Raw genomic sequence first — 13,923 nt, 5'->3', positions numbered from 1 at the left:
TAATGTAGACGCGGAGACGAGTCGTTGAGATGAGGAAGAGCTTGAATGCGATTCTGCGCGGATTTGCGGAATTGTGCTTTGCGCCGAGATTGCAGGATGCGGGGCCCGTGCCTGACCCATCTGTCGTGCCGCATTTGCCTGGCAACGATGACTTTCATCGTCTTCCTTTGTCCATGCTCAGCGCAGCATGCGCGTTTTCTGGCCTACAAACATCGAGCGACGGACGGGTACGGCAGTTGGGTGGCGCCTAGGCGACAGCGGGGAGATACTCGTGATCGTGGACGTCGTGGAGGTTGGTGCATTCCTGTCGTCGTTGACCACAGAACGAAGCCGTCCCGGCGATCGATCCACCGCTGGAGCCACTCGCCCACGTCCTCGCCGGCGCATCAGCTCCGGAATCAGACTCGAGTGCGGGGCTGACCATCTGGGCCGACCCCTCGCCGGTCGCTTATTCCCTTCACGTCGAGACTGTGCTCTTCACCCCTATGAGAGATCTGACTCTGCCTGCGGACGAGGGGGAGGAGGCGGGGTACGGCGTCCCGGTAGCGGCCGACCTGCGTGGACTTCTGGGAACAGTGAGATTCAGATGAGCAGGAGCTGACGGCAGCTGAATGCCGTCGCGTCCGCGCAAGATCAACTCCGCGGCCGTAGGCCTGCCCCGTCCACGCCGATGGGAGGTGTCACCTTCCTCGCCCCGTGGCTGTTGCTCGGCGCGGGAATGGTGTACTCTAGCCTTCTGACAAGAACAACGAGCACTCTCCTCGCTGTGGCAATGGCGAGCGCTCTCCTCTTCCAGGGACTGATTAGAGGCCCACCCCGCCGAGCCTCTGTCCGCTCTCCACTTGACCGCCTGTGCCTTCTTCCTCTGCCACTTTCTAGCGCTCTTTGTATGTCCTCCTCTTGCCCCACTGATGCCAGGTTATCAGATTAAGCAGCGGGCAGTTACCATTGCTGAGCTGCTCGAGTGTCCGATGGACAACAGGAACTCCGTCGCGCACTCCGCCTCGGCTGCGGCTGTTAACGTGAGCTTCAACAAGCTAGCTGTCTCTTTCCCCTCGGAAGCTTTGCCCGCCCACTCACACCAGATGGATCTGCTTCTGGGAGCGCTCGTAGGCGTGCTGTTGCTCGCACATCCGCACCTTCCTATCCCGCCCGATGTGGCCGACACCCTCACGCTGCCGATCATCGCGGCGCTCCGTTGGCTCGATGACTGGCCGTTTGGTCTCAAGCTCAACACCGGGCTGAGCGCGTTTCTGTGTGATTCGATCACGCATGTGTTAGGGTATTGGCGCGGTGAGCTCAATTTACCAACTCTGAAAGCTGACGCGAGACGCTGCCTCGCCCATTCTTGTTCACGCGCTGCCGCACCTCTCAACAACTCTCGCTCTCGTCTGCTCTTTCGGGGTCTCATTTGGCGTCGCTCTGTCCTCAGACCTTCTTACCCTGCTGACCCTCCACCTTCGCCTTATCTACCTCGCGACAGCTGCACTGTCGCGCGCGTCGATGACTGCTCTCCTTGGCCTTTGGGACCTTTTTCGAGGTAAGCACGCCTGATATCATCTGCAGTGATGGTTATGGCTAACTCTAGGCCGCCGCTGGAATGTCCTGCGCCATCGTACCGACTCGCATGCCTTTGAGGTTGACACGCTATTTCTCGGCACCCTACTCTTTACTGTGACGGCCTTCCTGGCGCCGACGGTGCTAGCCTACGGCCTATTGTTTAGCCTGGCGAGTACCACGTCAAGCACTGGCTGGTCGCTGACGAAGCAGATTAATTTCGTCATCTCCAGCGCTCAACGTGTCCTTTCCGTCGTCATTGCTGGGATCAATCGCTCCGTGGCCTTCCAGCTCGCGGCCTCACTCCCTCCCTTCCAAGGCATTCCTGGTAAGTAGACTTCGCCTCTGTTGTCGAGGAAACTGACGTCAGACGGCATTGTGTTCGACATCGTGTCCGCAAGCACACGTGGGCAAGCTGCAGCCGGGCCCTACCCCGTGCATCACGCGCTCGAGCTCAAGGTGAGTTGTCGAGGTTGCTACACAATCTGACGACAGAGAACGTCCATGGGCGCCGGCGCGCTGCTGGGGCACTGGTGGCGCGACGCCTTGCTCACCGCTCGATAGAGTATTAGGGACCTGCATCTACTAATGTACAACAAGCTGTATCGATTGCTTGAGACAAGCTGGCGTCGCCGCAGGGAGGGCCAGACCGAGTTGTGCGCATGCCGACGTTTGAGCCGTGAGAGTAGTCTGGCGTCAGTGTCCTCTCCGTCATGATCATGCGCTCGACTTACCACATAGTGCACACGGCGGCAGCAGCACACCAGACGAGAGCAAGCACACCGACTCGAGCGCGGGCCGCCCCGCTCTTCTTCCCAGCCCCACTACCGCCGGTACATCCACCATGGGCGTTGACGAGGGTTCTGTTCGCGGCGGCCATCCCGTCCGAGCACGCGATGAACATGCGCCGGTCGCGCGTCTCGCACAGAGGATCGGTCCACTGCCCACCAACGACAGCGCAGCAAGTCACAGCGACGAATGGGACAGGCGAGGTGCAGTTCTGCGGCGTTCCAGGCATGATGAGTGAGTGTAAATGAGAGTGTTAGGTGTTGTCGTCACTTTGAGCATCATTTATACCCCTCGCCCATACACGGAACGTGTGCCGGCAAACCGGGTGGCGTCCGCTATCCTCGACGTTCGTGAGACATGTACACGTTCCTGGTCCGCTCCCAGAGCCCCGGAGCTTCAGGCCTCCATCTTCCTGTCCTCCCAACTCCTCCTCCTCCTCCGCCACCACAATGCAGATTTGCACCGGTCTTTGCTGCACGGCCATGTCGCCGCGCTCTTGCCGCCAGTGGACCCGCTGAATTGCCGCTGTTTGGTTCCAATTCAGCGACCTTCATGCCTCCGGGGAATGTTCCGGCCTCGCGAAAAGATGTGAGACATGTGCACAGGATGCGCGCGCGTACTTGGCCAATCTGGACGAGCATGGCCAGGCCCCTCGTGGCTGTGAGATCGCGGGGGAAACGTGTGTGGCCGTCCGCAGCCTATCGCGGCCAGCGGATGCACAGGCGGCCAAAATGCAGTAGGCCATCTGCGCCGCCCCAGCTCTCAACATCCATCGGACCTGCGAGCGGAGGCGCGAATCGCATCTGCAGCCCGTGAGTGAGCAGGCCTGCCGATAGTTGCCAGCGTCGCGGTCTCACCGAGGTCCGTCGCCCGCTGATCCATGGATCCCCGACTCCTCGGACGGAGGTGCATCAACAGTCTGCGGCGGTCGCCTGCAGTCGCGTCCTGTCGGACTACTGGCCTAACAAGGTGTCGCATCGCTCGAAGCGGTGTTGTCGCAGCTGCCGCCCGAGAACGAGACACCACCGCTGTGTGCGTCCACAAGCTGGTTCCGCTCGGGTAGGGAGGGATGTCGCTCCATGCTCCGTCCTGAGCGAGGCCCGGAAAGCAGTGCACGCCGTTTGCGCTGTCTGCCCCCACTGCGCCGACACATGGCTAGCGGGATGCACGAGCGAATTTCCGCCATCCTCCCCCTCGCAGGAGCGAGCTCAACGAAGAGCGGCAGTGCTGGTGTCCCCCGGCGCCCTCCGCCAAGCGCCGTCACTCGGAGATCTCACTCGAAAGGACATTCTGGAGTCAGCCATGCTCCGCAGGATGTCTCACTGCCCAGCCAGTCCAGATCGAGCAGGCCTACTCAACTGACCTGGTGGAGAGCGCACTGCTTGCCCCAGGCCTCGTGCGAGGCAGAGCGTCGACGTTCCATGCCCTACGTTGCTCAGCGCCCACATGCTGGCTGGATCACACTTCAACTGAATGTAAGGTTGAATTCAGCTTCGTCCCCGATGCGAAGCAGCGTTCGCTAGGTCACTTGTCAGCCAGAACAACCTGATTGTCAGCCGCGATCGACAAGCGTTCCTCGCCCGGCTCAAGCTCATTTGCCCGCCTGCCCGCTGCTCCCCCACGGCTCAACCTCAACGCCCAGCCCCACCCTGGCCACTCCGGTCCCTTCAGCTCCACAGATGCACATGATCCCTCCGCCGGCACTCTCAGGCAACGCGCTCAGACCGCCAAACTCTCCATTTCGGAGGCTGCAGGAGGCGCAGCGGTTGAACCCCTCCGGATCCCATCCCGAAGCGAGGTTGCCGAGTGACAAGGTGCTCCGAGCCTGGCAGAATGCAAATGGACCGATGTCGGCCCGTGGAAGATGGCCGCGGGCGAAGGCGAGGCAGCCGCTTGTGAGCAAAGAGTATCCTGGACGGGATACGGCAGTGACGGCGCGTCCAGTGTTGAGGGATGCACTGGAGGCTACTCCGTCGACCTCGTTGTGCTCGGGAGGTGGTCGGATGCTGCTTGTGCCCAGACTACAAGCTAGTCCCAGGAGGGATGCAATGGGCAACACGACCGCGCCCGCCGGGGGTTTAGGCGACACTCTGGGCAAGTTCCGACAAGCGCATGCAGCCTTCACAATCTGTCGCTTCTGTTGCCTGCGAAGCGAGCAAGTCCCCAGCAAGCCGAGGGCGCAGGCTAGGTTGCAGGCTTACCAGCTCATCCGACCCCGCCAGAGAGCTGGGGAAGCACGACCAGCTCGGCGTGCTCAGCCAGAGGGCTTAGCCACCGAGGTTTCCGAGCTCAACCAGCCGCTTAGTGGGAAGCTTGGCAGACAACTAGCTAGACAGCTGCAGCCGAGTGTGCAGCGCGAGCTGAGGTGTTCTCTCGCCTCAACGTAGCTCCCTATTTGGGCCTCTGGAGCTCCCCAGCGGAGAGGTCACGCTCACTGCCTATCCTCGAGTAGCTGTAAGTCGTGGGACTAGGACACCCGACGCTTCCGCCCAATCCTCACGATCACCATAGCACACGCCGCTGCAATCGGCATGACTCACGCCAACCCGATCTACGGGCCCAAGCTCGCCGATCGCCGAATCTCCATCTCGGATGGACACAGCTCGCTCCGAATGACGCTCCGATCTCTCTCCATCCCCGACCCGGGCGCAGGGCGCAGCGATGAACTCACCGGGCACGAGCATGAACGAGCATGAACAACACATCCTTGAGGCAACGGTGGATGATGAGTGGGCGCCGATGGAGTGCGACAATCTCTGTCATGGATCATGGAAGAACCTGTCCCACCAGTCAACTGCAAGAGCTCATTATCGTCGGAACAGCATCACAATGCATGCGCCGTCAAAGAAACAACCCGAGCGATCTAGGTGGCGCGGGGCACCAGGTGACGCTCGGAATCTTCGTTTCGAATTTTCGCTATCAGATCACAGATCAGTGCCCGCATCGCGCTCGCTAACTAGTTTCCCGGGATCATGTGACTCGGGCCCGCATATACCAAATCAACCTCGGGTGCGCCGACGGTCACTCTCGGCATCTTGGCTGCTCGCTTGCGCTGCTGCAATCCTACAGGCACAGCGATCGCCCACCCGGCGAGATATCGGGGCGTGTTGCGAATTTGCGGGCCGGCGTTGCTGGGCTGCCACTGGTGGAATGGCGGGCTCGAGGGGTCGGAACCTGCGAACATGTTGCTGGAACAATCGTTCGGCTGGGAATGCTGGGCGCCACGAATTAAGTGGCGGACGGCGGCATGCTAGTGCCCTCCGACAGCCATACGCACCCACAGATCAGCAGAACATCTGGGCTGACGCCAACACCGTTGTTCTAGCGCCCCCAGCGGCCATCCTCTGAAAACGCCGTGAGATGTGGCTGCCGGTGTTAACTGTGGTGCGGAAAGCTATCCCAGGCAAGCGAGTGAGCGGGCGAACGACACGGCGCCCGCGGCGGCGCCGAGACTAGCTGGCGACGATTCAGAGGTGTCACGTGTGGGTTATCGCAGGCGGCACCGGGCCGCTGCGGGCGAAACGCTGCGGGCGATACTCTCGCCACGTCAGCTCGCCGACTTTGGACGAGATTGATCCGGCGATCCGGTGGGCTGCGATGGTGGAGGTGGCCATGCCGTGGCGGCTACAGGCACGGGCCAGGGTGCGATGGGCCCGACATTACTGGCGATGGAGAGGAAAGGAGAGGCAAGGAGAGGCAAGGAGAGAGAGCGATGCGTTGGGGCAAGGAGTAATGACCGGTGTGGCTTCGGAAGAGGTGATAGCCGATCTGTGGCAGCCAGTCACAGTGATATCTCGGACAAGCTGCCGCTGATGCCCTGGATTTGTTCCGAGTCTCCACTGACACTGACACTCCCGCACCCGATGCATTCTCTGGTCTGCTGGGCGAGTCTCCGGCTGAACCTCCGAGGCTCGAGCTCAGCTGCAGGTGGGTGCATCATGAGGCCTAGCAGAGCTAGTATTCACGCACAGATGGCTGTGGGGAGCACACGCAGCGTCCGTGAAGAGTAGTGCGAATCGGAGTGTGGGGTTGGTGGGCGGTGCGGCGCGAGGCCGCGCAAGGACGTGAATGCCAAAGTTGCGTGGCGGGCATGACAGCACAGGGCGTCCCAAGTCTCCGATCTGGCTGGCCTGCGTCAGGTCATTTTGACGCAGGCCGCAGTCCTAGTCCGGGGCCTCGTGTGCTCCAATCTCTGTCTCAACTGGCTCATGGCTCAACTCTTGGACCCCTGGGAGCATCGAGACAGGGTAGCCAAGTACGCTTATTGTCTGCTACGCCGTGCCAAGCCGTGTTGGGAGATGACTGCTGGCATCTCGGGATGTTCGACTTGGTGCTGCTTGTGGACTTTGTCTCGGAGCCCCCCCCTCACGACCCACAACCCCCGCATCGCGGTCCCTCGTGCCTCGCCGCCGGCTATAGCGGTTGCGCTCGACCTCTCCTGCCCCCGCCCCATCTCGGATGCCTCGGAAGAGGTCGCTGGTAATGAGAGCCGACCGGCCACATGCCTTCAGGGCTGGCTTTGACCAAGTGACCGAATCAGCTCGGAGGCAGGCTGGCTGGGCGGTATGCGTGTGCATCGCTGGCAGCTGGCATGGTAGGCTGGGTACGTGTGGCTTGGGAAACAACGTTGTGTGTGGGAGGACGGCCCTCGTCAGAATGATATAAGAAGGCGCAGTCTGGGCGTTCTCATCCCCATCAACCAGCTCCAACCGTCACTACTTCTACTCCTCTCACATCCAAACCCCACCCACCCAAAGCAACAACACCGCAATGTCCAACGAGCAGATCCCCAAGAAGCAGCTCGCCGCCGTCTCGGACGACGCTTCTGGCTTTGAGATCAAGGAGATCCCCGTTGTCCAGGCCAACGAGCTTGAGCCCGGCCGTGCCCTCGTGAAGGTCCTCTACTCCGGTGTCTGCCACGTAAGTCGGTCGCGATGAGTCAAGTGGAAGCACATCCCGCTAACTCTCAGACTGACCTTCACGTCATCAAGGACGACTGGCCGGTCAAGGCTGAGCGCCCCTGCATCGCCGGCCACGAGGGTGCTGGTATCATTGTCGCCATCAACGACCCCATCTCCAAGCTCAAGGTCGGAGACAAGGTCGGTGTCAAGTGGATCGCCCACTCGTGCAACCAGTGCGAGTTCTGCATTGCTGGCGAGGAGCCCCTCTGCCTCGAGGCCAAGTGCTCAGGCATCAACGCCCAGGGCTCGTTCATGCAGTAGTGAGTACTGAAGACCGGCGCTCTTTGTGCTCTTCACAGGAATTGCACTGACAGACCCAGCTGCCCCGCCTACACGTCGCAGCTCACCCCCATCCCCGACGGGATGGACATGGCTGAGGCCGCCCCTATTCTCTGCGCTGGTGTGACCGTCTACAAGGCGCTTAAGAACTCGCGCGCTCGCGCTGGCCAGTGGATCGCCATCCCCGGTGCCGGTGGTGGTCTTGGTTCGCTCGCCGTTCAGTACGCCAAGTGGATGGGCCTCAAGGTCATTGCCATCGACACTGGTGCCGAGAAGAAGAAGTACTGCCAGGAGATCGGCGCCACCGCCTGGGTCGACTTCAAGGAGGAGAAGGACATTGTCTCTGCCGTCAAGAAGGCCACCCAGGACGGCCTTGGCCCTCACGCCGCCATCATCACCTCGCCCAAGCCCGAGGCTTACCTCATCGCCATGGAGTACATCCGCCCCCGCGGCACCGTTGTTGCTGTCGGTCTCCCCCCCGCCGGCGCCTACGTCAAGGCCGACGTCTTCTTCACCGTCCTCCACAACAAGACCCTCACCTCGTCGTACGTCGGCAACCGCCAGGACGCGATCGAGGCTCTCCAGATTGTTGCCGACGGCCACGTCAAGTGCAGAATCCAGACTGTCCCCTTCAAGTCGCTCGAGAAGGTCTACACTCAGATGGAGGAGGGCTCGCTCGTCGGCCGTGCCGTCCTCGACCTCTTCGCCTAAGCGCATGCTTGGCGCCAAAAGACCTGAGCGCGGGTCTGACGGCCTGACGGTCTGACGGGCCCTCGCCCCAGACCAGGCCAGTCTCTGAGTAGACGGGAGCATCAGAAGAAGTTTGGGGTTTCATTTTGTCATTAGCAGGAGCAAATGCAGTTGTGCAGTCGACAGTGGTTGCGGTGAGCGTTTGCCGCTCTCTCCTGGATTGCACTGACTTGTGCTCGACTGACCAGCATTACTCGCCATGGCTCGCTCGCAGCATCGACTGCGAGACTGCGAAACTCGCACCGAGCGATGCACATGATCATACCGACGCCCTTCACACGCCCAGATCGCCCTGAGGCGCCACTGACCTCACCACAATCCCAAAACAGGTAGGCCCCTCGGCTTATCGCGGTTGCCGCTTACTGCCGGGTGGGGCGTCTTTTGTTCACATCCCGAATCGGCCTAAGAGTTATAAATCAGTGGCCTGTGCCGAGCACGGGCGCGACTTACACTTCGCCGAAGTCTGCGACGCGATCCAACTCGTCTGGTCTCATGGCGCTGGAGCGCCCTCTTATATGCATGCGCCGCGACCGCACGGGTACCCCCTGCGTGAGTGCAGACTACAGGGACTGCACTTTGAGGACTTTGAGGACCACAGTCGAGGCGGTCAAGTCTCTACGAGTAATGTCAGCTACCGTACGTGTCCCCGCCTCCAACTCCCTCGATCCTGGACTAGCGAGTCCGACACGCACAAGGCGGGCCCTGCATGTTCGGAGGTCCACACCGGCCACGCTGCGTAAGCCGGAGTGGCGTAGTCTCGTGACCTCGCTTCTCGCCAACCTTACTGCAACTCTGTAACTCGTCAACCTTGTGCCATGCGTCAAGGGCACGCAAATGAATGGCAGCTGACTTTGTCATAATGTGCGCAGCGGTGACGCCAGGGGGACGCCGAAAGGGGCGGCATGTCTCCGCATGCTAGTTCACGTGCGCCCTTGCCCACTCTGGAGGCAGCAACCGTCGTAGCCGTCGCGGCCATGACGAGCAGATCTGGACGCCGGCCGCCACCGGCGCGCACATGTGTTCACTTAGCCGAGGCCGAGGAGGTGGTGGAAACGCAGTCAAGACTACGTATGTGAGCGCGTGAACTCTACATCGGGTAATAAACAATGGCGTTATAAGCTAAATGGTAAAGTCTGGTATGCATACCTGGTACCCATAAATATGGGGAACATATAAGGGCCTCATCCGCCTGCCCCAGACCAAGTGTGATAGCATTACAACACACCTACTTACTGCTTCGTCAAGGAGTCGCCGTCCCACTGAGCGCCGACAGCTGATCAACATCGTATGACGCGCCATGGTCACTGGAATATGCAATGTAAAGACAAGGGCAATGAATGTTGAGGCGGTGCGTTGGATGCGGTGCATACTGTTCGTTGCGTCAGTTGGAATGTGTGGCTTGGCATACACGGCATGTCGTACCTCCACCACATCAACAACTGGTTGCCTTGGTCAACAACCGCCACTTCCCACACATTAAGCATCGCTCACTAACTACTCAAGCCGTCCCTCTCTTTCCTCTCTTGTCTCCTCGGCTCCTCTCGCCTTTCCACACCTCCCCCGTTTATCGCTACTCCGATGGGCCCCTTCAAACGCGATCCCGACGGTCCCCCCGGCTACCAGGAGGGCAGCGGCGGCTATCTGCCGGAAAAGAAGGATCCTTATAGCGTCTCAATGGGCGCTGGGCCAACGGCAGGCCCATCGCAGCCGCTCTTCGCGTGTCTTCACCTCAGCCGCGAAGACCGTCTCCGTCTCTTAGGCTTTCCCCCGCACATCACGGAGGTCATCAAGAACACCCTGGCCATTGCGTGGCCTGTCGGCCTGCAGAGCTCCGACGGCGGGCCGGGATGGTTTGAGTTCAAGTTGCGCGGTTATCCATGTGTGTTTCTTCTGGCGCTGCATGCTTTGAACGAAAGCGACTGACCGCAGGGTCCGCTCAAGGGCGCGAGGCGGTGCCTTCGAAACGGCTCATGATCCACCTGCTTCACCACCTGTCGAATGCGGGGTGGCACCTCGCCGCGTCCACCGACCTGTCTAAGAAGAGCTGGGACAAAGATAGCCTCATGTTCCGTGCCGGACCGCCAGTGCACAGGATCATCTTCGCCGTCACGTTCAATGTAAGCATGGGCGCTGAGCGCCGGGACTGACAGCAAGGAAACCGACAAGATCCGCATTATCGACCCGCCGAACGACAGCATCCAGCAGGGGTTCATACAGACGGTCACTGTGAGTTGTTTGAGCTCCGCCACTGTCCTGCACCCTCTCGCATCGCGACATTGCGGTGTGACGATGCGACGGGCGCTGGCTGCAGACTGGTCCGCGCTAACGCCCAGCGCTGCTGGTCTGCCGGTATTCAGGACCAGAAGATGAAGGAGGAGAGGTGCTACCAGATGAAGCTGCGAGGCAACCCGTGGTACGCGAGCAGTTCTCAGCAGGTCAACGATGCGCGCTACCTCGGCCTCGGGCTCTTGAGCACTTTCGACGCGATGGGTTACGAGCTCTTGGGGTGTATAGACATGAACACAGGAATGTCCGAGGACAATCGCGACAGTGCGTACATGTTCTGAAGATGCTGTGGCATAGCTGACGGCAGTGGACGCGTGGTTTTTCGCCGCCAAGATTGTGTGAAGCGGAGAGCGTGTCATGAGAAGAGAAGGACGCCGCACTGCACGAACACAGCGCTGGTAGAGTGATGATCAATTGAATGGCAGACGCGACAGCGCCACCACTCTGTTCCACCACGATGATTGACGCGCCCGGCGTATTTCAAGTGGATCACCTTGTTTATTATCGTCACGCATGGATGCAGAGTGAATTTGCCGCTGTTCTCCCCTTACTGCTGTGATCAATTGTCAGACATGGAGCGTGAGCTTGACCCTGCGCAGAGCAGCTCGGTGCACTCGTCTCCATCGGCAGCCATGTCGCAGTGCTTCATAGGTTTTTGTGGGAGAGCAGTACCTCAGATCTTTGCGACACACTTCCCCTGGTCGATGGCATCCAGGTTCAGACAGTTACTGACGTGGCGGGTTTCGCCGAAGGTACGTGTCCTCTGGAAACCCGAAGATCGCCTGACTTGTGAGGACGCGCCTCGAGAACGCTTTGCTCAGCGACGCCCCTCTTCATGGCCTGTAACACCTTGTCCGGGGAGGCCGGAGGGTGGTGAGGGCCCAGAAGTAGCACGGGTGATACTCCGCGGCTGCAGATGCGGGGGTGTATGTCGTTGGTAGGCCAGAAAATACGGTAAAGTCATTAGACCAGCGAGCTCGCCGAACGCAGTAATACTAGCGACATTGTGTCCCAGATCACCCCTTGTTGGAGGGGAGAGTGTGGCTACCACCTTCCTAGATCCTAACAGTCATTGTGTCGCGTCTCGCGACCACTGGTCGCTCGCGTTGCACCTTCCTCTCAATCGTCTACAGAGACGGGAGTGTAGATGTCTCGAGGCACGCAAAAATGCGCGTGGCGGGAATTGTGGGATCAGCAGATTACGTGGCGTACTGTCTGACTGTGTTTCCGTTGTTCGCCAGTTGTTAGATCAGTGGGTCGCTAGATATTTACGATTTATTCAATTATTGCGTGTCTCAGTATTCAATGCACCATTGGTCTACATTTTCTGCTCGCTCCCGAGCACTAGTACGTGAGCGACGACATGTCCGCAGACATCCTGTTGTAGTCCAGGAGGCCCTCCACACGCCCGATAGCGCTCACGCATAGCGGGCGGTCCCACAAGTACTTCTCGGCGACGCGCTTGATGTCCTGGACGGTGACAGCGTTGACGTAGCGCTCAATCTCCTTGGGAGTGTAGCGCTTGCCGGTAGTGATGGTCTGGCGACCGATGTCCTCAGCGATGGCGGTGGTGCCGTCAAGGCCAAGGAGGAGCGAAGCCTTGAGCTGCGACTTTGCGCGCTCAACCTCAGCGGTGCTGGGGCCGATCGACATGCGCTGCCACTCCTTCATGATGAAGTGAGTGAGGTCGTCAAGGTTCATGAGGTTCTCCGAAACGGCGTAGATGCCCCAGAGACCGGTGTCCGAGTACGAGGTCGAGAAGGACATGAACGAGTTGGCGAGGTTGTTCGACGAGATGATGTGGCTGAGCCGGGACGAAAGGAGGGGCGAGGCACCGAGCGAGCGGTCCCAGTTGCCGAAGATCGACTGCATGACGAGCATCGGCCAGTAGTCGGGGGAGCGCCATCCGACACCCTCGACGGCGATGGCGATGTTGCAGGTCGACATAGTGTCGTCACGGATGCGGACCTCCGAGCCGGTGAACTGGGTCGGCTCGTGCGAGGCCTGGCCGAGGGGGATGGGGTTAGACGAGACGGGGAGCGAGGCAAAGTTCTCCTTGGCGAGCTCAACAAGGGCCTCGTGCGTGATCGAGCCAGCACCAACAAGAGCCATGCGGTCGGCAGTGTAGTTCTTGGCAATGTAGCCAGAGAGGTCGGCCTTGGAGATCGAGTTGATGTGCTCCTTGGGGCCAAGGATGGTGTTGCCGAGCTTGTGGCCCTGGAAGGCGATAGCGTGGAGGTGGTCGAAGACGACCTCCTCGAGCTGCTTGTCAACCTCCTCCTGCTCGCGGAGGATGACGTCGCGCTCGCGCTCGATAGCCGACTCGTCGAGCTTCGAGTTCTGGAGAATGTCGGAAAGAATGTTGACGACGGCGGGGACGTCCTTGTCGAACGCCTTGGCGTAGTAGACGGTCTGCTCGCGCGAGGTGTACGCGTTCAGGTGAGCGCCGAGGTTCTCAACCTCGAGCTCGAGCTGCATCTGGGAACGCGACTTGGTGCCCTTGAACGCGAGGTGCTGTGATGTTAGCCGAGCACTGGAGATGCGGAGCGAGGGCAACTTCGGGGAATTGCGAGGTGCGATGAGGGGTAATACATCGCCGGTGATAGGCGCGATGACAATGGGGCTGGCAACAGCTCCACACTGCACACAGCGCGCGCATCGGCGCCCAGCAGACACGGACGTGCACCCGCGCATGCTCTTCGCAACCCAACCCCTTCCCTTTGCATGAAGACCACATTTGTCCTCCGACTTCCTCAACCCTTCCTCAACTCACCTCGAGGAAGTGAGCAGTGCCCGAGGCGTTCGCGGCGTCGGCGCGCGAGCCGGCATCGATCCAGAGACCAACGGTCGAGGTCGAGGCGCCGGGAATGGTCTCCGAGACGACCGAAAGACCGTTCGACAGAGTCGAAGTCTTGGTGATGGGGTCGTTAGTCCTAACCGGGGTCGCGAGGGCGCGGGCAAGCGTCTGAGGTTAGCTAAGAGCTTCAACGCAGAGTCGGCGTGCGCGCAAGGTCTCCACCCGTCGCCGGCGTGGGGCATGCCCTCGCCGCGATGCTCCAGCATTGCCCAGCGACTTCCGAGACCGGAGCCACTTCGGCCAATGAGAACTGGGACAATTGATGCGGGGCGGAGACGCGGGAACGGCGCGCGCGAGTCGGAGAAGGACGCACCGGGACGCGAGGGGCGACCGCGGGGCGGACGGCCCGGGAGAGGAGGCGGGCGGCGGACATGGGGGTAGAGGTGGGGAGGGGGGATGTAGCAGCGATGAGCACTGGTGGCCTCGACGTATAGCGGATCCCGA

General features: G+C 60.5%; 8 protein-coding genes across 8 annotated transcripts; 6 read left to right on the top strand and 2 right to left on the bottom strand.

Moving 5' to 3' along the window:
* Window positions 1-187: 187 nt before the first annotated feature.
* On the top strand, window positions 188-2,121 carry COLE_06581 (uncharacterized protein; the record flags this gene model as incomplete). The annotated part of the gene is made up of 10 exons (XM_018423080.2): window positions 188-292; window positions 324-575; window positions 608-887; window positions 919-1,022; window positions 1,086-1,293; window positions 1,331-1,540; window positions 1,589-1,728; window positions 1,771-1,885; window positions 1,928-2,016; window positions 2,053-2,121. The coding sequence occupies 10 exons, from the start codon at window positions 188-190 to the stop codon at window positions 2,119-2,121; spliced, it is 1,572 nt and encodes a 523-aa protein (XP_018279113.1).
* A 166-nt stretch (window positions 2,122-2,287) lies between these two features.
* COLE_06580 (uncharacterized protein) lies at window positions 2,288-2,575 on the bottom strand (the record flags this gene model as incomplete). The annotated part of the gene is made up of 1 exon (XM_018423081.2): window positions 2,288-2,575. One exon carries the CDS (start codon window positions 2,573-2,575, stop codon window positions 2,288-2,290), a length of 288 nt encoding a protein of 95 aa, XP_018279114.2.
* Window positions 2,576-4,025: 1,450 nt separating this feature from the next.
* COLE_06579 (uncharacterized protein) lies at window positions 4,026-4,733 on the top strand (the record flags this gene model as incomplete). The annotated part of the gene is made up of 1 exon (XM_018427424.2): window positions 4,026-4,733. One exon carries the CDS (start codon window positions 4,026-4,028, stop codon window positions 4,731-4,733), a length of 708 nt encoding a protein of 235 aa, XP_018279115.1.
* Window positions 4,734-5,007: 274 nt separating this feature from the next.
* On the top strand, window positions 5,008-5,694 carry COLE_06578 (uncharacterized protein; the record flags this gene model as incomplete). Its single annotated transcript, XM_018427425.2, has 1 exon — window positions 5,008-5,694. The coding sequence occupies one exon, from the start codon at window positions 5,008-5,010 to the stop codon at window positions 5,692-5,694; it is 687 nt and encodes a 228-aa protein (XP_018279116.1).
* Window positions 5,695-7,116: 1,422 nt separating this feature from the next.
* Window positions 7,117-8,297, top strand: COLE_06577 (uncharacterized protein; the record flags this gene model as incomplete). The annotated part of the gene is made up of 3 exons (XM_018427426.2): window positions 7,117-7,266; window positions 7,317-7,567; window positions 7,628-8,297. 3 exons carry the CDS (start codon window positions 7,117-7,119, stop codon window positions 8,295-8,297), a joined length of 1,071 nt encoding a protein of 356 aa, XP_018279117.1.
* A 941-nt stretch (window positions 8,298-9,238) lies between these two features.
* COLE_06576 (uncharacterized protein) lies at window positions 9,239-9,613 on the top strand (the record flags this gene model as incomplete). Its single annotated transcript, XM_018427427.2, has 2 exons — window positions 9,239-9,408; window positions 9,469-9,613. 2 exons carry the CDS (start codon window positions 9,239-9,241, stop codon window positions 9,611-9,613), a joined length of 315 nt encoding a protein of 104 aa, XP_018279118.1.
* A 301-nt stretch (window positions 9,614-9,914) lies between these two features.
* COLE_06575 (uncharacterized protein) lies at window positions 9,915-10,964 on the top strand (the record flags this gene model as incomplete). Its single annotated transcript, XM_018423082.2, has 5 exons — window positions 9,915-10,215; window positions 10,266-10,453; window positions 10,491-10,562; window positions 10,670-10,886; window positions 10,930-10,964. The coding sequence occupies 5 exons, from the start codon at window positions 9,915-9,917 to the stop codon at window positions 10,962-10,964; spliced, it is 813 nt and encodes a 270-aa protein (XP_018279119.1).
* Window positions 10,965-11,966: 1,002 nt separating this feature from the next.
* On the bottom strand, window positions 11,967-13,316 carry COLE_06574 (uncharacterized protein; the record flags this gene model as incomplete). The annotated part of the gene is made up of 1 exon (XM_018423083.2): window positions 11,967-13,316. The coding sequence occupies one exon, from the start codon at window positions 13,314-13,316 to the stop codon at window positions 11,967-11,969; it is 1,350 nt and encodes a 449-aa protein (XP_018279120.1).
* Between the last annotated feature and the right edge of the window lie 607 nt (window positions 13,317-13,923).

This window comes from Cutaneotrichosporon oleaginosum (genome assembly GCF_008065305.1).
Source record: "Cutaneotrichosporon oleaginosum strain ATCC 20508 chromosome Unknown ATCC20508_contig06, whole genome shotgun sequence".
Taxonomy (NCBI): domain Eukaryota; kingdom Fungi; phylum Basidiomycota; class Tremellomycetes; order Trichosporonales; family Trichosporonaceae; genus Cutaneotrichosporon; species Cutaneotrichosporon oleaginosum.
This window is presented reverse-complemented; position numbering and strand designations above follow the sequence as displayed.